The 27,761-nt window shown below is 42.6% G+C and overlaps 1 protein-coding gene across 1 annotated transcript in view; it reads left to right on the top strand.

Annotated features, from left to right (window-relative positions):
• Positions 1-390: 390 nt before the first annotated feature.
• Positions 391-27,761, top strand: part of LOC309841182 (uncharacterized protein) — a 45,973-nt gene continuing 18,602 nt past the window's right edge. Inside the window, exons 1-4 of the mRNA XM_082684083.1 lie at positions 391-553; positions 714-771; positions 7,696-7,774; positions 27,221-27,356. Coding sequence (XP_082540209.1) covers positions 27,272-27,356 — 85 coding nt within the window. The 5' untranslated portion in view covers positions 391-553; positions 714-771; positions 7,696-7,774; positions 27,221-27,271. The remainder of the gene's footprint in view (positions 554-713; positions 772-7,695; positions 7,775-27,220; positions 27,357-27,761) is intronic.

Raw genomic sequence — 27,761 nt, 5'->3', positions numbered from 1 at the left:
TGGAGTCTCCTGGCGCCTCACCGGTAGGCCCTACCATTTCACCTCTTACCGGTTAACTAAACTCTATGTCTCACACGTTCAGTGACTTAGTCTGCATCACATAGCTAGTAAAAGGCAAAGCAGGGAGTCAAACCCTAGCCTGTTTAACATGAGTTTCTGGTACTTTCCTCTAAGCTGCTTCCAGAGTAGTAGGAAGGAAGATTTCAAACCCACTCACAACCCACAGGAACCCCCAAGCTGCTTCCCTGATATTTGCCACCCTCAGTTATGTCCCAATTTCCGGGGAAGCCTTGACAAACATACCAGGGCTAGGGCACCCAGAGATTCTGTGTTAATTGTTCTTGGGTGGGGCCTAAGAATAGGTACTTCACAATCTCCTGGGAACTTCTGCATGTGGCTTAGGTCAAAAACTAGGCTCTATGCTCCAGTTCTCCTCGGGCAGCTAGAGAAACAGGGTGGTAAGAGATGTTAATGCCCAGCTCACCAGATAGGGAGGCACATGACTATAGAAGAGCTTCTGGTTGAAGGCGGTCTTCTTGAATTCTAAAGTCAGGTAAAGAATTAAAATAGCGTTCCCCAAGGAGTGGACAGAGGCCAGGAGCCTGGGGACCTAGGAGCCTACAAAGCAGAAGTTTTCAAAGAAGGGAGGGGTGGAATCAGTGTCCCCTATGATTCTAACATGTCACCGCGCCCCTTTTTCCAATCCTTTCTAGAAGGAGAAGGCTCCCTCAGCGTAACTGGCAGGGCTCTGCCAAGGAGGAAGAAGTACAGGTGAGTCCACCTCTGGCTACACTCAGGTGTGATGCTCCTGGCACACTCAGCCTCAGTTTCTCTGAAGCTAGGCTCTTGATTAGGTACGTTTGTTGTCTTTTGGATTTCTAATTGTTTCATGTTGAATGACTTCAAGTCCTGCCTTCTCTGAACTCTCCTGGAAGGCAAGGACTTTGTCATCTAGGAGACAGAAAATAACATCTGAAAGACCTCTGATAGAGCTGGCTGGGACATCTTTAGGTCTTTTCATGGCACATTGGCATCATCTCTGGAATTAAAAAAAAAAAAAAAAAAAACTTAGGCCAAGGTCAGTCCCTGAGAATGTGAATAAATTGGCTTGGGGTGTGGCATGAATAGACTTTTCAAATCTTCTCATATAATTCTAATATGCACCCAAGGTTGAGAATAAAAATTTGAAGGGTAACAAAAAGCTAGGTGGGAAAAAATATTGTAATAATGATTATGGCTAAGGGGGAAAGTGAGGTGATTTGGTTTATCTTATTTCTGCTAACCCGTGTTTTCTATTTGCTTCTTCACATTGTATAATTTTGAAAAGTAAAACCAAAACATTCAGCTGGGTTCTCAGTCACTCACCAAATATTTATGGAGAGCCTGTCATCTCACATGACAAACGCTGGGCATGGGGGAGTGACTTTCACAAACACAATTCTTGTTTTCATAAAGTTTACACCTAACGAAGAAGGTTAACCCTCAGACAAACATATACAGTACTCTGACTTCAGGGAGATGTTCTAGTAGGTGCAAACTGCTGAGTGTCATGCATTGTTTTGTAAATAACTATATTAGAACTTACAAAGATTGGGGTTCCGCTTCCCCTCCTATGTCGGAGGCAGACATTATTTGTTGATTACATCATGCTGTTCTGCTGAAGCTCAGTATCCCTTTCAACATTACCAGTCTGAGGTGGTGCTTGAGATGAAACATACTTTGTATCCCAAGAAAGAGCTATGAATTATCATGTTGAGGGTAAACTAAAAAAAATGACTCAAAGGTAATTGAAGCCTTCTTGTATGGCCAAATAGCTTCTATTTGACTGTACTTCTTATAGATAGTAACTATAAACTCTGCACAAAATATAAGCACAATTAGTTGAAGGTACTGAGGAGAGAACAAAACTCTACAGAAACCAAAGGAGACTAAATTAGTGGAAGAAGAGATAGACGTGGGATGAGTTTCCTGACTTATAACATGTAGTTTAAGAACAAGGCTCTATCTATCAATATGCTGAGCAGAAGGGAAGCCCTCTAGATCAATAGATAAATTCTACTTAGATCTCTGGATGATCCTTGAACCACATAGGCAAGAGGCAGATTTTAGAAATCCCAGCTCTAGCTTAAAGAGCTGACCCGGACTTTTAGATGTTACATGGGGAGATAAGATCTTACAATTTGAGTTCAACCACTTTAAAGGCCTGAATTTAAAAAAAAAAAAAGTCAATCCTCCTCAGAAAAGCAGAATAGAATCCAGAATTTCACATATCACTCATAAAGACCAGGATATACTCCAAAATTATTCAACAAAAAACAAAACAGGAAAACATGACTCATTTTAAAGAGGAAAGATAATTGGTGGAGACCAACTCTGAGATGACCTAGAGTGATGGAGTTAATTGACAAGAACTTTAAGGAAGTTACTACAACTATGCTCAAGTATATAAAGGAAAATATGTTCATAATAAATGAAAGTATAGAAATCTTAGCAGATGAATAGAAACTATAGAAAAGGGTACATGTGGTGATGAGTGCAGGGTGTCACATGCAACTGATAGATCATTGAACACCACATCAAAAACTAATGATGTATTATATGTTGGTTAATTGAACATAATAAAAAAAAAAGAAACTATAAAAAAGAACCAAGTGAAAGTATAAGAACTGGAAAATAAATATTTTTAAATAAAAATGTAATGGACATTTTTAAAAGCACAGGGAGCTGAAAGAAGCAAAAGTCAAAGAACTAGAAGACAGATCAACAAAAATGATCCAAACTGAGTAAAAGAGATTTAATAATACATGTACAGAGACTCACAGATCTTTGCAACAGTATCAAAAGGTCTAATGTACATGTAATTGGAGTCCTAGAACTAGGGGAGAAAGAGAGAGAATGACCCAAAAAAGTATTTGAATAAATAATGGGTGAAAAGTTCATAAAATTGTTTTTAAAGATTTTTATTTATTTGACAGAGAGAGATCACAAGCAGACAGAGAGGCAGGCAGAGAGAGAGGGGGAAGCAGGCTCCCTGCTGAGCAGAAAGCCTGATGCAGGGCTTGATCAGGACCTTGAGATCATGACCTGGGCCGAAGGCAGAGGCTTAACCCCCTGAGCCACCCAGGTGCCCTGAAAAGTTCATAAATTTGAAAAAGACATATATTTACAGACTTTAAAACCCCAATAAATGCAAAAAAAGTTTTACATTTAAAAAGAAAAACCACAACAAAATAAAAATAAAACACTTAGGGGAACCATAGTCAAACTGTGAAAATCAATGACAAAGAGAAAATGAACGAAACAATGCTGTTAAAAAAATCGATGTAGATAAATGGGGAGATATGCCAAGCTCGTGGTTTTGGAAGACTCACCATTGTTAAAATGGTAATCAGCAAACTGATCTATGGATTCAGCACAATCCTAATCCTAATCCTAATCTTATGATGCTATTTAGTCAAAATTTACAAACCGAGGGATGCCTGGGAGTCTCAGTCATTAAGCATTTGCCTTTGGCTCAATTCATGATCCCAAGGTCCTGGGATCCAGCCCCCCATGTCAGGTTCCCAGTGCAGCGGGAGGCCTGCTTCTCCCTTATTCACTCCCTCTGCTTGTGTTCCCTCTTTTGCTATCTCTCTATCTCTCTCTGTGAAATAAATAAATAAATAATTAAAAAAATTGACTTAAAGAAAAGAATTGGGCACCTGGGTGGCTCAGTGGGTTAAGCCTCTGCTCAGGTCATGATCTCAGTCAGGGTCCTGGGATCGAGTCCCACATCGGGCTCTCTGCTTAGCAGGGAGCCTGCTTCCTCCTCTCTCTCTGCCTGCCTCTCTGCCTACTTGTGATCTTTCTCTGTCAAATAAATAAATAAATAAATTCTTTAAAAAAAAAAAGAATTGACAAAATGATGCTAAAATTTCTGTAGAAATGCACAGAACTTAGACTATTCAAAGCAGTCTTGAAAAAAGAAGTCAAAGTTACTTCACCACTTGACTTCAAGACTTACCCTAAAGCTATGGTCATTAAAACAGTGTGGTGCTGATGCAAGGATCAACAGATTGGTAAGACAGAATAAAGAGACCAGACAGAAATAGACCATATTTTCAAATTTTCAAAGCAGCCTGATTGGGAAAGGAAAGGCTTTCAACAAATGGTATTGACATAACTCCATATTCACATGGAAACAAATCAACCTGGCCCTAACTCATACCACCCACAAAAATCAACTTATAATGGACCATGGGCCTAAACATAAAGGCTAAAATTACAGAATTTCTGGAAGAAAACATAGGAGAACATCATGTCTTGGGGGAAGACAAAAACCTAAAAAAGAAAAAAATACAGTCAAAAATAGAATCTCCTGTTCATCAGAAGAAGCATCCTTAAGAAAATGTCTTTCTTATGCAGGTCAGAGGGCATGAGAAAATACTTGAGAAATGTTTCTGACAAAAAATTGGTATCTTGGATATATTAAGAACTCTTAAACCTCATACCAAGATGACCAAAAACTCAATTTAAAACTGGCTAAAAGATCTGAACAGAGACTTCACAAAAGATGGTAAATGAATGGCCCATAAATATGTAAGAAAAAAAAATTCAACAGCTGTAGTCATCAAGGCGAAGCAAGTTAGAACCACAGCGAGATGCCATGAGACATTCACCAGCAAAGTTACGTTGACAACACCAAATGTTAGAACATTTGGTGAAGCAACTAAAACATTTTTTTAAAATATTTTATTTATTTATTTGACAGACAGAGATCACAAGTAGGCAGAGAGGCAGGCAGAGAGAGAGAGGAGGAAGCAGGCTCCCTGCTGAGCAGAGAGCCCGATGCGGGACTCGATCCCAGGACTCTGGGATCATGACCTGAGCCGAAGGCAGAGGCTTTAACCCACTGAGTCACCCAGGTGCCCCGCAACTAAAACTTTTATACATTGTTGGTAGGGGAGGAAAATGAGAACATTGGAAAAGATGTAAATTCTTATAAATTATATAGTTTCTCATAAATTAAATATACACCTCCACTAAGACCCACCCATTCCACTCCTCGGTATCTACCCAAGGATTACAAAAACACATGTCCACTAAAGGATGTGTCTGAAAAGGTTCCTATTAGCTTTATTCATCATAGCCCTGGACTGGAAGATCAGGTGCCCATCAACAGAAGACTGAATAAACAAACTGTGGTCTATTCATACAGGAAAGAACCACTCATCTATGAAAAAAAAAACAACTACTGATACAAGCGACAAAATGGAGGCATGAATCCTAAATACCTCCTGACGGCACAAAAATTGCACAAAGCAATACCAATTTTATGATTCTACTTATATGAAGAACTAGAATAAGCAAAATTGATCTATGGTGAAAAAAATAAGATTCATTCCCGCTAGGAATGCTGAACCAGGAGTTTGCTGGGAATGGACATGGGGAAAATTTCTAGGGTGATAATTATGTTCTGTACCTTGATAGGGGTTTGAATCGCACAGGTGTATGTATTTGTAGGAACTCTCATCAAATGGTATGCCGGTGATGTTTTTCATTTCATCATAAATGAATTTTATCTGAAAAGAAATTGTAAGGAAGTTACAATTGTGAGGAAGTTACAATTGGCATTGTAAAGAAATAGTGAATTTTTGTGAATAATATTGAAGTATTTGGGGGACTGTATCCATATCTACAACTTACTTTGGAAACACCATAAAAATTATACGAGCTGCTGGATGGTTAGAGAATCAATATATGAGAAAGCAAGATAGTGAAAGGTCAGCTGAAGGAACCTTATTTGGAAATTTTATAATAGAATATTGAGAACAGGGGCGCCTTGGTGGCTCAGTGGGTTAAAGCCTCTGCCTTCAGCTCAGGTCATGATCCCAGGGTCCTGGGATCGAGCCGCACATCGGGCTCTCTGCTCCGCAGGGAGCCTGCTTTCTCCTCTCTCTCTGCCTGCTTGTGATCTCTGTCAAATAAATAAATAAAATCTTTTTTAAAAAAAAAAAGAATATTGAGAACAAAAGACAATTGAGACCCCTTCACAGATCACCTGTAAGCTGGGGTTCTGGCCCTAGTAAAAGATAGTAGAATCTAGCTTATGTCTAGGGGAACAGACTAAGGTGGCTACTCGGTCCAGAAATTGGCTTTCTGTGCTCTATTCTAACTTTGGCAGTGAACCCAGTGGCTGAGGCATTTCCTAAGACCCACGGGCTCCTGCTCTCTGCAGTTGTTGACTTTAGAGTTCTCACGGGATCTGTTCTAGAAATCTGGAGCAGAGAGGGATTCTCTGATACCATTTACTCTCTAGCTACTGAATACCTACTGTGTGCTATTCTCTGGTTCAGGTTTTGAAGATACTATGAGGAACTGAGTGTCTCCTTTTTGATCTTACCATTGCTAAAATCTGCTCTTCTTCTACTTATTATATTGAAGTATTTGGGGGCATGTATCAATATCTACAACTAACTTTGGAAACACCATAAAAATCATATGTCTTTATTGACACTCCTACTAGAAGACTTGCCAATTCCTTTTACAAGCCTTGTTGACATTTCTTCAATCTCTTGGTTCAAAAACCCCTTGCTAAAATTGGACCTAAATACCTCTATCTAAACAGAAGAGATTTTCTTTTTCTTGTTTTACCCTCTCGGGAGTGACACTTAACACGAGAAGATCCTCAAAGCCTCAAAATAGCTCAGCAAGATATTGGACACATGCCTAGTGACCCCAAGTCACCTTACACTCTCCTGAAGTCGAGGAGAGAGAGACAGTGTAGTAGGGCTGCTAAGCTCAACCCTCTGCCCCACTTCCAGCACAGGGCACACCGATTACCATTCCTTCCTTGGGCCAGAAGTTCTGCCCAAAGTTTAGCTTGGGGATACGGCGTCAAGGAGAGGTGGCCGGCCTACTCGGTCACTTGACATGACCTTGAATCCCACGTTACAAACGCTTTTGCTCTGGCCTCACCTAGCACACAAAAGAGAAAATTCCTTCCCTAAACGTCAATTTTCCCCAACATTCTTGGTGGAATGTAGGCATGTTTTGAGCTGTCACAATGGACCTCGAATTGCTTGAGCGGCACCATACTCAGTAAAAAGTAAATAAAAATCGGTTGCCTTCATTAGAAAGGCTGCCACGCTTTCTTTCCATACAGTGACTCATCCCATGGCTTAACTGCATACTTTCCCCTCTGCCACGTCCAGACCGTCACCTCTTTGTCACCTTTACGTGTTTGCAAATCCACCAGCTCTGAAAACCTCTTAGCAAGGTGATGGTCCCAGCAGCTCACCACCGCCCCTCCTCCTGGCTGAAATCTCCTTGTCTCTTCTCCTTCCCCAAGAATTTTGACCTCTCAGAAGTTTAAATATCTGTCTTCCTTCCCTAGAACGCTATTTTTTCAGACAGTTGGATTCTCGGGAGGTAATGATATGACTCGGGGAAAATAAGTGCTCATTTCCCTATCTCTGGTGCCAGTTTAAGTGATTGGTGTTCAGGACTTTCGGAAGCTCTTTTGAAAACAACAGGGCTGGTCAGATTCCAGCAATTTACCTTCCAAAGGCTGAGCATGTCTGGGCAGTGGCTGCATAATTTGGATGGAATCATCACCGATGAGACAGAGTTGGCTCAGCTAGGGAGCACTCATTGCTCTTTTAAACTCCACGGCACCAGGGGATGAAGTCACCTTTCTTCTTTTAAAACCAACAGATTGGCCCTGTAAGTCCCTGTCCCTTCTGCTAGAACGTGGTGTTTTTTCCTCCTCGCGGTCACCAGGACCTTCTCCCAGGTAAGGAAGCTCTGCTTTTGTGGGTTTCCATCTGGAGAAGCTTGCTTTGAGGGGGATTTTGCAGGGCATCTCTGGGTAGAATGGGAGGCAGGTCGAGGGACATGCTGGCTGAGGAGGAGGGCTGGGTCCCCGCCAACTGGTGTCCACCCTGTGGGCCGGTAGACTCTGAGCTGGGCCAGCAGAACCCCCACTCAGCTCTGAGCTGCAGGGGCTGGTTCTCACGGGGTGGGGGGCATGGAAATCGAATCTGGGCTTGGTTTCAGGTTCCTGTTGTATAACCAGCATGAGGGTGAAGCGGCAATGAGCGGTCTCCTCTGGGCTGGGGCCGACCGTCCTGACAACTGGCTTTGTGTTTGGCTTCATGACACCCCCCACCCCAGCCCCAGGAGGGTCCCGTGATAAAAGCTGATGTGCAGAAAAGCAACAGCTTTCTGGAGAGTCTTCCCTTGCGAGAGTACAGCAGGAAACAAAGGGGCCCCCGCTCCCTGTTGTAACATGCAGGGACCTTGTGTAAACAATCGCTGAGCTGCTGTGTGGCGCAGAAAGGTAGGAATGCATCTCAGAGCCTGGCCATAGGAATTCGCAGGAAGGGAGCATGAGCATTGGGGTGCACGTGTGCTGGTAGACCTGTGGTCCTAGGGACTTACTGGAAGCTCCCTGCTACACTTCCGATGAGTTATAACAGGCTCTGTCACTGATTGAATCTCACAGCTCTTACTGGCTCTAGAAGTCTCAATAAAGACATCTTGGTTATGATGGAGGCACCTGCGGGGTGATAGGTGGCTTTTGGAGAGAGAGCTGAAACACCATGGAGTGAAAACATTGAGAATCACGGAGCCCTTGTACTCCTTGACACAGAACCCTGCCACACAGGGTATGCGGGCGTTCATCCCTAACCTTTGAAGGGAGTGAAGAATCTCATTTCGATGAGATGCTTGTTTTGTTTTAAATGCCATTGCCTACTAGCTGTCTGGCTCTGGCTGACAGGTTTGCCTGAAACTTGGCATGTCCAGAATTCATCCTGACCTGAAGTCTGCTCCCCTTTCTGTGTCCCCCCAGCTCAGCAAAAAGCTGCTGTTTTTCCATGACAGTTTTCTGAACTTCGTCTTGGACCCCCTCCTCCATCCTTGCATTCCTACATCTAGTTTGCCAACACATCCGACAGATTCTGCCTCCAGGTTGCCTCTCAAAGCCATCCATTCTCCACCTCCATGGCTGTTTTCCTCATTCAAGCCAGGATCACCTCCTTCCAGAAACATGGAGGCCTCTCCTCCAGGCTTTCCGTCTCTTCTCCCCTTTCCAGTGCAGCCGGCGTGATTCTGCCATGGTCAGTCAGCACCCGCAGAGTCCAGTCCATCCCTAATCTGGTGATTCTGCCTCCTTACTATCCCTTGAAAATGTTCACATCCCGCTCACTGCCACTCCCTTGGTCTGACCCACCAACACCCTTCCCCTGAGTTAACATGGTGGCCTCTTAGCTTGACCTCCCTCCTGTCAGGCTCACTCCTGTCTCAGTAGAAGACATTTTTCACTTCCTGTGTTTCCAAGCTTTTTTTTTTTTTTTTTAGATTTTTATTTATTTATTTGACAGACAGAGATCACAAGCAGGCAGAGAGGCAGGCAGAGAGAGAGGAGGAAGCAGGCTCCGCGCTGAGCAGAGAGCCCGATGCGGGCCTTGATCCCAGGACCCTGAGATCATGACCTGAGCCGAAGGCAGCGGCTTAACCCACTGAGCCACCCAGGCGCCCTCAGTAGAAGACATTTTTCACTTCCTGTGTTTCCAAGCTTTTTTTTTTTTTTTTTTAGATTTTTATTTATTTATTTGACAGACAGAGATCACAAGCAGGCAGAGAGGCAGGCACAGAGAGAGGAGGAAGCAGGCTCCCTGCGGAGCAGAGAGCCCGATGCGGGCCTCGATCCCAGGACCCTGAGATCATGACCCAAGCCGAAGGCAGAGGCTTTAACCCACTGAGCCACCCAGGCGCCCTGTTTCCAAGCTTTTAAAGGACATGTTGTACTTCAAGAGGGGAGGCAGAGGGAATGGGGGAGGGCGGGGGGTGTATACTACAGCTGGGAGATGGCCTGAGCTCATGCCTGGGAACCGTGCAGGTCTACAGCTGAATCCCAGCTCCTCTTCCTAGCGTGGCCTTGACCAAACTGGTAAGCCTTCTTGAGACTCGTTTTCCTCAGCTGTGAGACGGAATGGAAGTAATAATGCCGACGTCGCTAGATGAATCTAACAGACGCGAAGGCTCTGAAACCCAGCAATTAAGAATTTTTAGTTCCTTTCCTGCTTTCCATTCCTTTTAAGGCTTATAATCTCTAAGTATCATGTATCTTTGAGGTATCTGTGCATGTGTGTTTGTGTGTGTGTATAATTATCTGCTTTGGGCACAGTAGAAAAAAGGAATGGCAAAGAAATACATGAGAACTCTCTTAAAAGAATTTGCAGTTTGCTTAGGGAGGCAAAGCAGCCCTCAGTGGTATAAAAACAGCTATAAAATAAGCATTCTGCGATCGTCATGCATCTTAGTACCGGTTGAGGACATAAGCAGGGAGGGCTTGTGCCAACAGGTCCGTGAATACCTGCAGACAGAGTGTAAGTAGGTCTGTATCTGCAATTTTCAATTTCGGTTTGTTGGGGACTTCAGAATCATCGAACTCTGATGCTAAAGCAGAACTTCCCGGAAGACTTTGTCCTTTTAGGGTGACTTAAGGACACCCCAATTAAGTGCTGTGCAGTGTGTGAAGTGGCTTTACTCATTCATTTATTCGTCCAGCATTGGTGTGCGCACGGACTCTGTGCTGGGTCCTGTGCTGTGCGATTGCTTTGCAACCCTTCCATGGGACACGGAGGATAATTCTCCTGTTGAATTACAACTAGCCTCCGGGAATCACTGGACCAATACAATAAGAAGAAAGTGACATTGGGGATATCCATGGCTAGGTTCTAAGAAGCTTTGCAGCTTCCTGCTGGGGGTTCTTGGCTTACTCCCTCTGGGGGAAGCCAGCATTGTGTAAAGTCATGGGCTGGCAACCTGGCTCCTGTGGAGGTGGGTCGTGGGGGGAAACCCTGATGTGTAGGGCTTGGCAGTTTTCATAGTATAAGTACTCCCTCCCACCATGGCTGATTTCGGGCTACCAAAGGGAGAGTGCTGAATGCGGGGTTGGAAAGAGAGACACAGAATTGGCTCTTACAAGTGGGGACAGTCCAGCCCCAGGGGCATGCCTGCTAATTCCTCGGAGACTATCAAGCTGCCAGAAAGCCAGCTAGGTGGACAGGCTACATGAAGAGAAGCCCAAACAGCCCCAGATTTTCCAACCATTTTCCAACCATTTCCAGCCTGGATTGAGGCTCCAGGAATGAAGCCTTCAGAGGAGTCCAGACCTGGCCACGAGGGAAGGGCTGCATAGGAAGGACCCTGACTGGGAAATGCTCACCTCAGCTCAGTCAACCCATAGAGCCTCATCATCTAAGTTCAGAGGTGGTTGTCTCACAGCAAAAGCTAACTGGAACAAGCTGGCCGTCTTGTTTCTGCAGAAGTCAGCCTGGATGGAACCCCCAAGGGAGTGTGCAGGAGTAGAGGAGTCTCTCCAGAGAATTCTCTGTGCATAGTCTCGGGCCTCAGATCACCAAGGAGAAAATTTCATAGTTAAAAAGATCTGAGTTAGAGACTCAGCCACTTCACCAACTAGTTTTACGATTGTAACTAAATCAGTGAAAATCAATTCTCTTAGATGCATACATGCGCGTGCACGCACACACATGTTTCTCTCAGCTGCTTCTGTCACTGTCCAAAGCTCTGCTGGAAGATCACTCCCTGCTCCTCAGGCTCTGCTTCATCCTCTGCGTGGGGATCTGGGAGCAGGGGGAAGGGGACAGAGCAGAACAGTAAGTAAAGGAAATGCCCAATCCTGAGGTCTGCTGGAAAGCCACTGAGATGCCTAGAAAAGACCAACAAAAAGGAATTAAAACAGGAGGCTTGGGGAAGACACATGGATGAGTGGTTAAAGCATGAATTTTGCTATCAGATGACCTCGTTTTCTTTTTTCTTTTTTTTTAAAGATTTTATTTATTCATTTGAGAGAGAGACAGTGAGAGAGAGAGAGCATGAGCGAGGAGAAGGTCAGAGGGAGAAGCAGACTCCCCATGGAGCTGGGAGCCCGATGTGGGACTCGATCCCGGGACTCCGGGATCATGACCTGAGCCGAAGGCAGTCCAACCAACTGAGCCACCCAGGTGTCCCAGATGACCTGGTTTTCAATCTGAATTCTGATCTGGGAAAGCATCTTGACATCTCCGTTCTAAGCCTCTCCATCTTTAAAATCTGGATAATAATGCCATCTCACAACGTTCTCGTGAAGATTAAATGCGATGATGTATGTAGAAACCTAAAGACATGTGGAATGTGCAGCAGTTAACAGTAGTAGGAGCAATAGTGTTGGAGTCACACAGGTGGCATTGTTGTGACAAGTTCCAAAGCTATGGCCTCCTTGGTAAGCCCTGCACTTTGGTCCATCAGTCACACAACAGGTGCCCAGGGTAAGAATTCAATAAATACTCAAATTAGACTATCTATTTTTGGAATACTCTACCAACATTTTTCTTGTTTTTTTTAAAAAAAATTTCTTTATCTCTTTGAGAGAGAGAGAAAGAGAGAGAGAGAACAAGAGGGGCAGGGTCAGAGGGACAAGCAGACTTCCTTCTGAGCATGGAGCCCACCGCAGGACTTGATCCCAGGACCCTGAGATCATGACCTGACCCCAAGGCAGACACTTAACAGACTGAGCCACCCAGGTGCCCTGACCATTTTTTCTTATCGTCCCCCAGATAAACTTCCAAGGACTTAAAAAGCATTAGTATGCATTTTTTTCTCCTTTAAGTGTGAAGTAGGAACCAAGACCGTATTTTCTCATGTCTTGTGAGTCCTCTTCATACCTTCTGCTGTGTAATAGGTACTTGAGTCGTTCAGTGCTCACAGTGCTCAGTACATTTTAACTGTTATTATTTTTAAAATTCTATTTAAGGACAAAATTAAATTGGGTGACTTATGCTGGGATCCTGATTCCAGAAATCTTAAGGATACTGTTTCTAGACGCCACCACTTTGGTAGAACAGTCAGGGTGTTGGATAGCATGATTTTTAAGAGCAAAATCTGAGTGTTAAGTCCTCGTGCTTTATTTATACTTGGTGAATAAGAGTTACTAAAACTTTAATCTATGCACTGACGTTAGGCGGACTTGTCTCATGAAATTTATGGTTAGTTCAGTCATGTGGACTTTTTAAACAAAGAATAATGCAAACATTCTGTTAAAGAATAGCTGAATTGTGTGCTTTTTTAAAAACTTGTCTTATGAAATATTTATAGATTCGTGAGTGTGTGCTTGCTTGGGCCAGCCTCCCTCAGTGTTAATGTTTTGTATAACTGTAGCATAATGCCAAAACTAGGTAACTGACATCAGCCCAGTCCAGGGACTTTACCAATTAGATCTTATCATAAGTTTTTATCAGCTATGCATGTACTCATTTGTGTGCATGTATATAATTACATGTAATTTTTGTCATGTTAATTTCATTAACTAATACAGCAGTCGAGATACAAAACCGTACCATCACCACAAGTCTCTCTTTCTACAACTCCTTTGAATCCACCTTCCACCCCTAGTCCTTTGAAGCTCTTAATCTGTTGTCCATCTCTGCAATTTTATTTCAGGAGCATTACATAAATAGAATCATGCGGTATTTAAAGATGATTTATTTATTTATTTGAGAGAGAGTGTGAGCAGGAGTGGGGGAGGGGCAAAGAGAAAGGGGGGAATCAGGCTCCCCTCTGAGTGGAAAAAGGAATACTTTATCCCAGGACCCTAGGATCATGACCTGAGCTGAAGGTAGCTGCTTAGCTGACTGAGTCCCGCAGGCACCCCCAGAATCATGCACTGTTTACATGCATGAGATTGACTGTTTCCACTCTGCATAAGGTCTCTGAGATCCATCCAGGTTGTTACATCAATAGCTGGCTCTTTTTTTATTGCTGAGTCGTATTCTACAGTACAGATGTACCACGGTTTGTTTAATCATTCACCCACCAGAGGACATTAGGGTTGTTTCCAGCTTGGGGTCATTCACATAAAGCTGATATGAGCATCTATGTGCAAGTTTCTGCCTGAATGTAAATTGTCATTTATCTGGGATAAAAGGCTGAGAGTGTAGTACCCAGGTCTTATAGGTAAGTCCATTTCTAGTTTGAAAATGAACTGCCAAATTGTTTTCTAGAGTGACCATGGCCTCTTGCGTTACCACCGGCAATGTGTGAGTAATGGAGTTTTTCTGCATCTTCGTTAGCATTTGGTGTTAGCACTATGTTTAAGCTGCTCTAATAGGTCTGTAATGATATCTCATTGTCATTTTAATTTGCATTCTCGAATGGGTAATGGTGTTGAACATCTTTTCATGTGCTTATTTGCCATCTGTGTATCTTCTTCAGTGAAATGTCTATTAATGTTTTATGTTCATTTTCTAATTGGATTGTTTTTTCACTGTTGAGTTTTGTGAGTTCTTTATATATTCTAGAGACATGTCCTTTTTCAGATGTGCAGTTCACAAATATTTCCTCCCTCTCTGTAAATAGGATTTTTCATAGAGCAAAAGTTTTTAACTTTGACGAAAGCCAACTTATTAATTTTTCCTTTTGTGGATTATTCTTTTAGTACAAAGTATAAAAACTTTTGCCTGCTCCTAGTCCTCAAAGATTTTGTCCTATCTTTTTCTGGAGCTTTATAGTTTTACATTTAAGGCCATAATCCATTTTAAGATAATTTTTTGTATAAGGTGTCAGGTTTGTGTTGAAGCATGGTACCAAACCCAAACACTATACAGAAAAAGACTGGTATATTTAAATACAGAAAATGTGCAACATATAGTTGAAAACCGTATAAATGACATCAAAATTCAAATGGCAGACAGAAAAGTTATTTGCAGTACCTATGTAACATAGTAGAATATTGTTTCCTAAATATAAATTTCCTAAAATTTAAATAGTATATCAATAAGAAAAAAAGTAAACATGGACCAAGTACATGAACATGCTGGTCAGAAGAAAAGAAATGCAAATGGCCAATAAACTTAAGAAGGGATGATAAGCCCCCAATTTAAGGGGCACACGTTAAAAATGAGAGGACTTGCTTCTTTCTATTACAAAAGAAGTACAAAATTAACAGGCATCGTAAAAATATAAAAAACATAAAACATATATAACGTTAAACATCATCATACCCTCCCATGCCTAAAATCATTCTTTCTTCTTTCCCTAGAAATAATCTCTATGAAAAGTTTACTATTCCTTCCAGGAATAGATTATGTGATTAGAAGTGTGCATGTGTGTGCAAGTGTGTGTGTGTGTGTGTGTGTGTGTGTGTGTGTTTCCTTCTTATACAAATTGGATCCTCTATACAAACGGTTTTGCACCTGGCTGTCTACAGTTGATATCATCATCATGATTTTTCATACCGACTATCAGTCACTTTATTTGTTTAAATGGTTGCATAGGATTTACAGTGTAGCTACACCTTATTTCATTTAACTCTTTATTGAGAGACATTATAGTGTTTCTCTTTTTCTTTCGTTACTAGGAATGCTGCATTCTAGAGATCATGGGGTTCACTTGTTTATACCTGTATTTTGTAGGATAGATACTTAGAAGTGAAACTGCTGGATCAAAGGACACATGAACTTTCATTACAGAATATGCCAAATTGCCATTTCAAAAGATCTCTCCATTTATTCTTCTACCAAAATGCGAGCATACCTATTTCTTCAAAAAGTCACCATCTCCTGAGATTAACCAATGCTTTAAAACACTTGGACAATGTGATGAGTGAAAAAAGTCAGCATTGTTTTAATCTGCATTCTGAGGTTGAATGTGTTTTTATATGTTTATAGTTCATGTCTGTTTCTCTGTTAATCATCAGTTTATAGCTTTGCTTGTCTCTGTTGATTGTCATTTTCTTATTGCTGTATGAAACTCTTTTATAGTCTGGATATTAATCTTGTTATACATGTGGTAAATATTGTCTTCACTTGTTTTTATTGTACTTTTCTTTGTTGTGTCTTTCTTTCTAGAGAAGTTTTGATTTTATGTAGTGCAATCTGTCTATCCTTTATTTTATGACTTCTAGATTTCATACATTAGCAAACTTTTCCCACTCCAGGATAAAATTTTCCCCTAATATGCTTATGGATTTTCTTTTATTGTTTAGATCTTTTATTTTACTTTGATCTTGAATTTATACACCCTGTGAAATAGGAGTCCACCTTAAAAAATGGCCAATTAACCCCATAGTCTTTATTGAATAGTCTATCTTTTCCCCCACTGACTTGAAATGCCGATTTTCCCATATGCCAAATCAATTTCATTGATTATTTTTGAAACTTCCTAATCTGTGCAAATAAATAATTTACTCCACCTACAAAATCATGTTGTTTTAGTTACTTTAGCTTTACAATTTGTTGTATTATGGAAAGTAGGTACCTTCTCAAATCCTGTCATTATTTTTCCTTATCAATAGTTTCTGTGTTAAAAAGCAAGATAGATTAGTAGAAGAAAAAGGCAGCCACAATAAGAAAAGACATGTATGTATTTGTGTATGCCTGCAAGTGAGTGTGTATGTATATTAACATATTCATAAAAATATATGTATACACACATATGTATATATGTGTGTACATACACACACACACACACACACTAAGTAGGTATTTGCATAGGCACAGATAACTCCTGGTGGGGCACACTAGATCCTGTAATAATTACCTCTAGGGAGTGGAACTATTGGTGAGTCTACTGATGAGTGAGATTTACTTTTCACTTTGCATCATTCCTTACTTTTTATGCATCCTTAAAAAAATTTGCATTTCCATCATAAGTAAGGACAGTATATGATTTTCTCTGCCAGAAACCCAAGCCTGAATAAGGGCATATTCTGTGTGTTGAGTGTTTCTCAATCAGCACTCCACATACGAATGACCTGGGGAGTTTTTAAAAAGTACAGATGTTTAGGGACCTGCCCCCAGAGGTTCTGTTTTCATAGCTCTGGGAGAGAGCCTGGGCATCAACATATTTTAAAAGGACCCCCCAGGTGGTGCTGATACTCAGTCACAGTTGAGAACCATTGCTGTAGATGATATGAGGCCTCAAAGTGTCCCCAGAAGGCCGCCATGATGAGGTCTTTTTCAGAATATAATTACTTGGGAATGCAACCCAAAGTAATCTATCACTTCTCTGTCAGGCTAAGTGTTGGCATGAGACCAAGTGCAAACAAGTGTGGAGGGGAGTGGTGGAAAAGAGCTTTGCTTAAATGTGTGTGAAAGCATCCATCTCTGTGGTAGGCCTTTTTGTTGCAAAGTTTAGACTCCTTCAGGTTTTCTTGACACATAAGAGATTCTTTTAAAATCATTATGACCATAAAAGATACAAGAATCTCATGGAAACTCAAAAACAAAGCAAAACAAAACAAAAAACCCACAACAGCTGTGCCTTAGGAACCCAGAATGTGGTTGGTTCTGGAGGGTTCCAAGAGAGCTCCAGGAGCCAGGGTTCCTTGGAGACCCTCCCATAGGAGACTTTCAAAATACTTTCATCTGGAGAATTGCTTTGTTAAAATGAAATGACTTTTGGAAGCCGAATCTGGGAAACAGATCAAAGAGGAAATTGAAGAAGCCTAAGGATTGACTGGAAACCCAATATTGCCGTAGCTCCACGGCTTACGTGCCTCTTCCTCGGATGCTTCTCCCCGTCCCTTGGCTGATTATGCCTCTGTGTTCCCGAAGGAGGAGCTGACCCAGCTCGCCCGCAATGGTCTGTCCCTGGTTGGGCGGGCTTTTTCGCACCAGATGACCACAGAGAAGGATGGAATGGCTCATGGAGTCGTGTGCCCGCCCACCCCTGCTCACCAGAGCCAGAGAGGGCATGGAGAGAAAAAGTGAGTGCGTGAGAGTTTCCTTAGAGTGGGAGAGTGCCGAGAACATAGATCATGATTCCCCTGTACAGGCCAAGCATTATGAGTGCTCCGTGAAGGCTGGATCCGAGGATGGAGCTGCATCAATTCAAGCCAAGGTGCTAAGGGGCAAGGTCAGGAATGGGTCTGTGGCCCTTGCACTCTGAATATCCCTAAAAGTCTTTTTAAGCTCTACTTATTTGGGCATTTAAAAGGTCTTACCAGCCCAGGAATTCAGGAGAATGGAATTTATTTTCCCTTGGAATTAGGTCTGTGCCCTAGCGGGAGGCAGAGCCCTCCAGGGGTGGCTTGTGCCAAGTTTGAAGCCTTGGTATGAAAAAAAGAAATCCAATGTTGTCAGTAGTACTTTGTTATATGGAAGACATGTTTGTTTGTTTGTTTGTTTTTTAAGATTTTATTTATTTATTTATTTACGAGAGAAGAACAGAGCTAGCGAGAGAGCTCGAGCAGGGTGAGAGAAGGAGAAGCAGGCTCCCTCTGAGGAGGGACCCTGACGCAGGGCTCGATCCCAGGACCCCCAGATCACTACCTGAGCCAAAGGCAGACGCTCAACCGACTGAGCCACCAAGGCATCCCAACGGGTTACATCTTGAAATACTATTTTGAATATAGTGGATTAAATATTACTAAAATTAATTTTACCTGTCTTATTACTTTGTTTTAAATGTGGCTATTAGAAAAAAGTTTTCAATTATACACGTGGCTCATGTTTTCTTTCTCACCGACAGTTGGATTAGATGGTGACTCCAAGGAGCAGCTGGGTGGCTCAGGCAGTTAAGTGTCATCCTTTGGCTCAGCTCATGACCCCGAGGTCCTGGGATAGAGTCCCGCATTAGGCTCCCTGACAAGCCTGCTGCTCCCCCTGCTTGTGCTCTCTCTCTCTCTGTCAAATAAATAAATAAAATCTTTTAAAAATATAAAAATAAAAAGATGGTGACTCTGACATTTCCCCCTTGCACAGGCATGTAAAGATCTGTATATGAAAGATATACCTTTGCGGTGGGGTCCTCTTTAATACCCGGTTTTCAGAGCTGTGGCAGTTTGGTTCATCATCAGAGCTGTGGTAATCTGTCTTATTCTGGCTTTTTTCCCAGTCTTATAGACTGCAACCCAATTCCTGCTCTCAAATATAACCACTTAATCCTCTCCTATGGTTTCCCAATATCCCACATCCAGGTGGCATTGTTCATGGCTCTGCCTGGGCGAGTCCTTATGGACCCTTTCGCTTGCTCCTTCCTGCCTCATTGTCCCCCTTCCTTTCTGGGACCAGCACACAGCAGATGTCTCACACGTGTACTCTCAGGCACTTTTCACACGCGTCTTTTTCCTGCAAGTGCGTTCCAGCCAGCCGCCTGGATTTGGGGACAGATGACTGCTTCCTAATGGCCCGTCACAATTCATCCTGTTTCCCCCAGGAATGAAGTTTGCAGATGGGACTGAGTCACTTCTGGAAGTGTATCTGCTTCAGGAATTTATAATGATTTTAATAAAACCAACTACTGTCGTTATTTATTGAATTGTATTAGATCCGGCCAGGATCTATGGTAGGTACATTGCAGATGCGTCTCATTTAATCCCTACAACATGGGACGCCTGGGTGGCTCAGTTGGTTAAGCGGCTGCCTTCGGCTTGGGTTATGATCCCAGCATCCTGGGATCGAGTCCCACATCGGGCTCCTTGCTCAGCAGGGAGCCTGCTTCTCCCTCTGCCTTTGCCTGCCTCTCTGTCTGCCTGTGCTCACTCTCTCTGACAAATAAATAAATAAAATCTTCAAAAAAAAAAAAAATTCCTACAACAACCCCACAGAGCTGTGCTGTGATCCCCTAATAGGGCTGGGGCAAATGAGGCTCAAGAAAGTTGTATACCCTGCTCTCTGATCACGGCTAGGAAATAGGGGACCTGGGATTTAGATCTATGTCTGTCCCCAAAGTCTTATCTCTTACCTCCAATTTAGACTGTAAAGATCTACTGCCTCCCACAAACGATGCCACCTCCCGAGCTGGGCAACTACAAGTTGGAATTCTATGCTGCTTAGCAGTGATATCTCTAAGCAAATCTGTTGAATGATGACAGTGCTATGTGTTTGCGTACGGGTTGGTGACTGTTGAATTGACGTACGAGTTTCCCAAAACCTCGTGAAAGCTAGAATAATGGGCTCTCTGAACCCTATTTCACACGCTAGAGAAACTGAGCTCCAAGGGGATGAAGTGGTTTGTCCAGGGTCACTAAGTGAAGAAACAAACCCAAGTTACGTGAAAACCCAATTTTCATGAAAGATTTATTTTCGATTTTCCTACTCCATCGGGATATACAGGGGCATTGCACTGCCTGGATGGCAGAATATGGGGACAGACCTTTTGTTGTGATTGCTGATAGAAACCTGAGTCATGTGAAGGGTTTGCAGGCACAGACTCATTGGAGTCTCCCAGCTGTAGGTATGCCAATGTCATTCACCCAACGAGCATTGCCTGACCCCATGTCTGGCCAGGCATGGGGCTACTGGCTGGATGGTAGCAATGGAAGGGGCATAAGACATGACTTTGTCCAAAGGAAACCATCTCCTGCTGGACATGGCGATTATCTTGTAAAGAGAGTATTATCATCCACGGGAAAGCATTGTCCTAATGGAATATAAAAAGTTCTGCAAAGCACAAAAGGAGGAGGAAATAACTCTGCCTCAGAAGGTTTCCTGGTAGAAGGGCCTTGTGAGTTTAGAGATGAAAAGCCCAAGTCACTAAGAGTTCCGCAAAGAGCCTCATAATGTTATAACTTCATTAGGCTTCCTAAAAATATGCTTGTTGCCATAGCTCCTTAGAGAGTAGTAGCATAAATTATTTATTGGAGTATTTAAAATATTAACACCAGTAAATTCCATGATACAGTCACAAATATTCTGCCTAGTTGAATGAGTCAATTTGAAATAATGGTTTTTACAGTACTCCAACTTTCCAATTCTACAAAGCTAGTATGAATACCTGGAAATAAATAAGAATCCCAGAAGAATCGTGTCCACTCTCTAAACATCAGCTATTTCAGACAGAGGAAAACTCTGTCTCTAGCACTTCGTACCCTTTTATTCATGTAAAGAGGTATTTTCTTACACAATGGATACTTAAGAGCATTCTTTTTTTTCCCCCAAGCATAAGAGTCTTGTATATGCTGCTGAATTTCATCTCTTGAGTATTAAGAGCCCAAATGTAGACACTAATGTGTTTATTTGGAGATGGAAAGATAAGAACCTTCCAAATTTAGAAATTGAAACTGATCAGAGCCAAACTCTTGGAGCCCAAGAGGAGAATGCCCTCTTGGCTACAGTGGTCCATAAGGCTGCTGGTGATTGGATTTTTCTGATAGATGGCATAGTACAATAGACTGAATATTTGTGTCCCTCCGAATTGGCAAGTTGAAGTCCTAATCCTGAATGTGATGGTCTTAGGAGGTGCAGCCTTTGGGATGTGATTGGGTCATGAGGCTGGAGCTCTCTAGCCCCTTCTGCCACGTGAAGATGCAATGAGAAATCATCAGTCTGCCACCAAAAAGGAGTCCTCCCAGAACCTGACCGTGCTGGCACCCTAAGCTTGGGTTTTCAGCCTCATGGTCTATAAGAAATAAATTTCTGGCTTTTATAAGCCACGCAATCTGTGGCACTTTGTTATAGCAACCCAAACTGACTAAGACACCTAGATCCTAGATAGCGGAGGTGTTAGCTAGAAATTTCTAGTTGAGAAGGAAAATCCCATCACGGGACCTCTTCTCTCTTGCACTTCAGTGTAGTTGTTTGGCTTGTTTTCTGGGTGTGACAAAATAGACTTACACCTTCTACTCATAACCAAGATGGAAGGCTCCTTCTGATCGTGACTTGTTGAAGAAGAAGATCCAGATCTGCAAGAGTTGGGAGAGCGTCTGAAGAGGGGTAAATATCTTGACATTCCTGGAAGAGTGTTTCCTTTTAATGCAGATTTTGAAGACCAGAAGAAAGAGTAGGAGTCTGAAAACAGCTCTGCAGTATGGAGGATTGTTGATGAATATTAATATTTTAAGAATTTAAAAATGAAGTGCTTGACAAACGCATTCACAAATATGATGGGCTGCCTGGAAAGAAAGGATGATCCTTCCCACAGGTAGTATTTAAGTATGAGCTGGGGATATGGCTACTAGGGAGCCGGGCACAAGGCAAGGGTTGGTCCAAAGGTCCTGCGATCCCTACCAAATTCTAGATTCTATTATTTGCTAATTCTTGGTTTACCTTGTGCATATCTTTATGTTTGATTTTTACTTTATTCTCTAATGATATGGCCAGGTACTTGTCTCCCTGACAAGGTCGAAATTTCCTTGAAGGAAGAAAGCTATCTACCCTGTTCTATCCCAAGCATTTAGCACAGTGACTAGAACATAGGAGATACCAAGTAAATATATATCGAATGAATAAATGAACTAATTTTGTGTATCTATATTAATATGTATGTCTATATCTCAATTTATTAGTGTAATTATGTATATCTTGATTGGTAGTGTAAGTCATCAGCGGACTTGCTTGCTGCTAGGGCGTTCATACTCCTTACAGCCCCTGGTTGCTGGGCTATCTGGAAGATGCAGTGTGCTATGTAGTTCCCCACATACGGCACTTCTATGTCACTTATTCCTTCTCTGCAGCTGGAGCTGTGCTATAGCAGTGAAGACAGAGTCGAGGTATGGCTGAGGTTCTTTTGAATTTGTATTTCTAAATCCAGCCCCACTGCCAGCCATGCCCCTAGAGATGCTGGTTAGAGGTCTTGGGTGTGATTCGGTGCATTAAGTGGGCAGGTCTCCTGCAGATAATCAGAAGTGTAGTTTCAGCCCAAGCGTGGGGAGGGAGGCAGGTGTACGAACGGCAGGGTTCTGATGGCACGCCGGGCAGAGGAGCAAGAATGCAGACTCAAGTAGGAGAGTGAGTGGGAGAATCTCAGTGAGCTAGACTGGATGAGAAGGTCAGAATGGGGCCAGGAAGCAGAGGCAGAGAAGGTGTGGTTTTTACGTGGAGAAATTGCCAAAGAAGTGGAGGAGGTGGGTGGGGTTGCAGACAACACTTGCCAAAGGAAGGTGTGTCACGGAGATCTGTTTGACCAACAGAGACTGAGCGCCTGCCTTGGGACAGCCACTCTTCCCACTGCTGGGGATTCAGATGAGTAGGGTCTCTGCTCTCAGGTGCATGAGCTGTGGACTCAACTCTCTGTATTAAAAGACCATTACAGTACAGACAAATACAGTACAGCACATGATGCATGTTGGAAAGAGGCAAGCACAAGGAAGTCTGCGGGGAGCACAGCAACTCTGAGACGGAAAGGACAATCTGTAGTCAGCAAGGTGAGGCAGGAGGAACGAACTCTTATATATATATATAAGTATAAGAGTATAAAATATTTAATTATTTATTTGACACAGAGAGAGAGCGAGCACCAGCTGGTGGAGTAGCAGGTAGAGGGAAAGGGAGAAGGCTCCCCGCTGAACAGGGAGCTACATGTGGGTTCTATCCCAGGACCCCGGGATCATGACTTGAGCCAAAGGTAGACACTTAACCATCTTGAGCCAAAGGTAGACACTTAACCAGGACCCCGGGATCATGACTTGAGCCAAAGGTAGACACTTAACCAGCTGGAGCCACCCAGGTGCCCAGCAAATGTCTTCTTGAGACATCTGAGAGTTAGGATGGATAAAGTGTGGTGATTGATCCAAGGGGCGAAGCGATCTGTCTATCAAGGATGGCCTGTTTCCAGCTCAGGCAGCTAGGGGGATGTCTTGCTCCAGAGGCAGCTCTGAAAAGAGAGGAGGACATGTCCATTTAAGGTCATCGGGGAGTCCGAGCGCTAACCTCCTAGGGTCCAAAAGTCCCCTGGGCCCCACACCACTCATGGGGGGGGAGTCTCCTTTACCTGCTTAATAGTATCTGATACCTGACGAAGGTCCTTGCACACACCGGTCACTGTTATTTATACATCTGTTCAATCAACCGATATGAAAGATAAATTATGTAATCATAGTATCCTGGTATTCTGTAGACCCGAGGGTCCCATGATGCAGGTGGTTTAGTTCTTCTCGTTATTTTTAAATTTATTTATAAATAAAATCTATTATAAAAATTTATTATTTATTTATAAAATAAATATTTCTATTTATTTTTCTATGTACTTTTTTTCAGATTTATTGATGTCTAATTGACAAATAATATTGTAAGATATTTAAAGTATACACTGGAGATTCGTGTGTAGCTTGTAAAATGATTCTTCCTATGGAGGCAGCTTACCCATCACCTCACATATTTACCTTTCGTTCTTACTGCTGTGCATTAGCCCCGAACTTACTCATCTTACAGCTGGAAGTCTGGACCCTGTTACCAACCTCTCCCTGTTTTCTCCACCTCCCTGCCTCTGGCAACCACTTTTCTCTTCTCTTTTTCTAGGAGTTCTACTTTTTTTTTTTTTTTTCATTTTGGATTCCACATATAAATGATATCATGCAGAATGTCTCTTTCTGGCTTATTACACGTAGCATAATGCCCTCCAGATCTACTCTGTGTGTGTGTGTGTGTGTGTGTGTATGTGTGTGTAAACGAAACATATTAATCCAGGGGCACCTGGGTTAAGCATCTGACTCTTCATTTCAGTTCAGGTCATGATCTTAGGGTCCTGGTATTGAGCCCTGTGTCAGTCTCTGTTCTCAGCGCTGAAGTCTGCTAGAGTTTCTCTCTCGCTCTCTCTCGTCCCTCCCTCCCGCACTCTTTCTCAGATAAATACATCTTAGAGGGGCACCTGGGTGGCTCAGTGGGTAAAGCCTCTGCCTTCAGCTCAGGTCATGATCTCAGGGTCCTGGGGCTCTCTGCTCAGTAGGGAGCCTGCTTCCCTCTCTCTCTCTGCCTGCCTCTCTGCCTACTTGTGATTTCTCTCTCTGTCAAATAAATAAATAAAAGTCTTTAAAAACAAAACAAAACAAAAAAAAACAATACATCTTAGAAAACATGATAATCTAGAAAAATATGAATTCATTTATTTGTTAATAACACACACTGTTTCCATATGTTGGATATTGGAAATAATGCTTCTGTAAACATGGGAATACAGATGGTTCTTTGAAAAAGTGCTTCCCAAATCCTACAACTGTAGAGTTTCAACAAGCTTTCCCACTTGCACCACCCCACTTTATCCTTTAGAGAAAGTATTTGCTCACCCCATTTTGTCTTTTTAGTTTCTTCTTCATGGACTTAGTCTTTGAGAGAGTTTAGTCTTAGATAGAGGTTCAACACTTTCGAGAAGGCCTGGAAAATGTTTTCCAGGCTCCATACATTCACGAACAACTCTGGGGCTCCCTGTGAAGGAAGCAGTGATGTTAGAATGCCAGTGACAGATGTAGTTGATCAAAGTCTTCCTCAAAATGCTTGTGTTTGATGTAATTTCATTTCACATTTTGTGTGTGGTTTTCCCAAGCTGTGGTGTGAAATTCAAGCATCAGAGAAACCAGCAGGGTTTTTAGGTTGAAGTTAATGAAACAATGGGAACCTACATAGTTCAGATTTATTCAGAATCTAGCCTCACACATCCAGAAGAGATCATCTTACAAATCTGGCTCCTGGGGGCCAGGGAATGCCCCCAGGGAAACTCATCCCCCAAGATGGGGAAAACCACAATTTTATTCATTAGTACAGCTCTATTTTTTGTCACAGAAAGCTATTAGAATCTCCAACTCACTTCTCAAAGATACTGCAAGGAGTAATGAAATGGTTCTGAATGACCAGTCTACTGGAAATCAATGTTGCTTTTTAAGGATGTAGTATTATTGTCAATAATGCTAAGATACAAGATGTTGAATACTTAGGTCGTTTGATTAAATGGTGATGTCAGCATGATCATGGCTCAGGATTGGATTTCCATTCCAGACATGTTTTCAGTCTTGCACAGAGAGCATGTCTTGTCCCGATCGCAGATTATCTCTAGCCTTGATCAGCCACCTCTCCCGTGTTCAAGCTGATGTCTCAGTTTGCTAATGGATAAATATCACAGCTTTCTCCACCCATGGATGTGGGTGGATGGGTTGCCTTTGTATGTAAAGCATATTATTATAGGCTGCAAGTCTTGGAAGGCTGAGCAAACCTTTGACAACATCTGGTTCTAATTCCTTCATTTACATTGAGGAAATGAAGCCAGAGAGAGTAAGTGGTTTGCCCAGTCCCCCAGTAGTTCCCAAGCCAGGGGCCTGAAATCCGGATTTATTGATAAATCCAAGGTTTTTACTCTGGCATTGTGCTATATCTCCTCTGGTGTAGGATTCCCTTTTAAAACTTTTGGGTGCTTGGATGGAAATCAAATCCCTACTAGAACTAGTACCCAATTTAGGTACCTCCTGGTGTTTTCTGAGCGATTTTTGGGTCTTCGCTGCAATTTCTAAGAGTACTATATTTCTCTAGGTAGACAACCAAAAGGCATACAAGGCAATGTCCGCAGTCAGTCAGGCAGTGTGGGAACCTGCAGGCAACTTCCCACAGTGTTCTAGTGACCAGATCAAGCCAGCTGGTCTGATTACAACAAATGATCATTGGTGCCTATCCTAATTAGGGTGACAGGACTTCTGATGTGGTAAAGATCCCACTTGCTGTGTTCCTAGATTAAGTCAATCCATCATTTTCAGTTATGCAGCTGAGAACCTGCTGCATGCAGAGCTTTATGAAAATCTCTTTGAAATGTAAGTCAGAGCTCGGCCATGAGCTGTCATCTTCCCAGAGATAGGTTGAGATTCCCCAGGCTGGACTTCTCTGAGGCAGCTGGTGAAGAGATCTTCTTAGGAAAGCCAAGCGCCCTCCTCATCATGGTGTTCTAGGGGGAGATAGAAAATCAGCCTCCGTGGTCCTTCTTGGTCCTGGTATTGTTCTTTTGAATAATATTTATTGTATACCTTTTTCAGATGGTAAGAGTAATGCATGTTTATTGTGGAAAATGCAGAAAATTCCAAAGAAAATAAAAAGCACTCATAATTCCAATGCCTTAGGAGTTCCTTTTAGGTTTCTAGTCCAAAATTTTCCAATCTGTGCTTTAGACATATATGGAAGTATATACCCGTTAATTTTAATGAACTCGAGATTCTACTATATCCTATCCTAAAATTATAGAAGTCCGTAAATCGTGCAGAGCTCAACACACTAAGTTCTTTGCTCAAAGCCTGGCATGTGGTGTTTGATCAACAAATATCTGTTAACTGAAGGGGGAGGGAAACCATGATTCGTGGAGTCAACCAGCCTCCTTGGAACATCTTCCACTCGGACCATGCGCGAATCTTGACAACAATCTCTGCATGCTAAAGAAACATAAGGAACCGGACATGACGACTTTCCTCCCAGAAAGCTTCTTCTTCCTAGGAGAGCATCAGTGGTAACTCATCTCCCGTTTTTGTGCTTATTATCTCCTTCAGGAGATTCCATTCGATCCGAGAGCTCCACGGACAGGAGGGTCCCCTGGAAGCATGGACCTCGGTGAAACATGGCCCCTGGAGGAAGGAACCTGGTTGTCTCATGCTGGAATTCATCACTTTGCCAACACCAGAGGGGGTATGGCTGCTTTTGATGTCCCTGATACACGTGGTACTCCTCAACTCCTACACACACTGTGTCAACCCAGCTGTGCTCAGTACGTGCCCCGTGCTGTTTGTCTTTTCAAAAGCAGCCAGGTGGATGGGAGAGGAGTGGACTTGGGAGTCAGGCAGGTTTGCGTTCAGATCCTACATTTCTTCCTTACCAGTTTTGTGGCCAGAAAGCTTATCATTTTCTCAGCTCTAACATGAGAGTAAGAATGCCTACTTCATAAGGCTCTGATAAGGACCGTGAGTTATGCAAGCTGTCACTTACAGAGCCCTTACCCTAGCCAGGTAGGAGGCTATTCGTACACCTCTGAGCACCTAACACGTGTCAGGCACTGTATTCCTGGTTATTTTTTTTTTTTTTAAGATTTATTTA

Source organism: Mustela nivalis (assembly GCF_964662115.1).
Source record: "Mustela nivalis genome assembly, chromosome: 9".
NCBI lineage: Eukaryota > Metazoa > Chordata > Mammalia > Carnivora > Mustelidae > Mustela > Mustela nivalis.
This window is presented reverse-complemented; position numbering and strand designations above follow the sequence as displayed.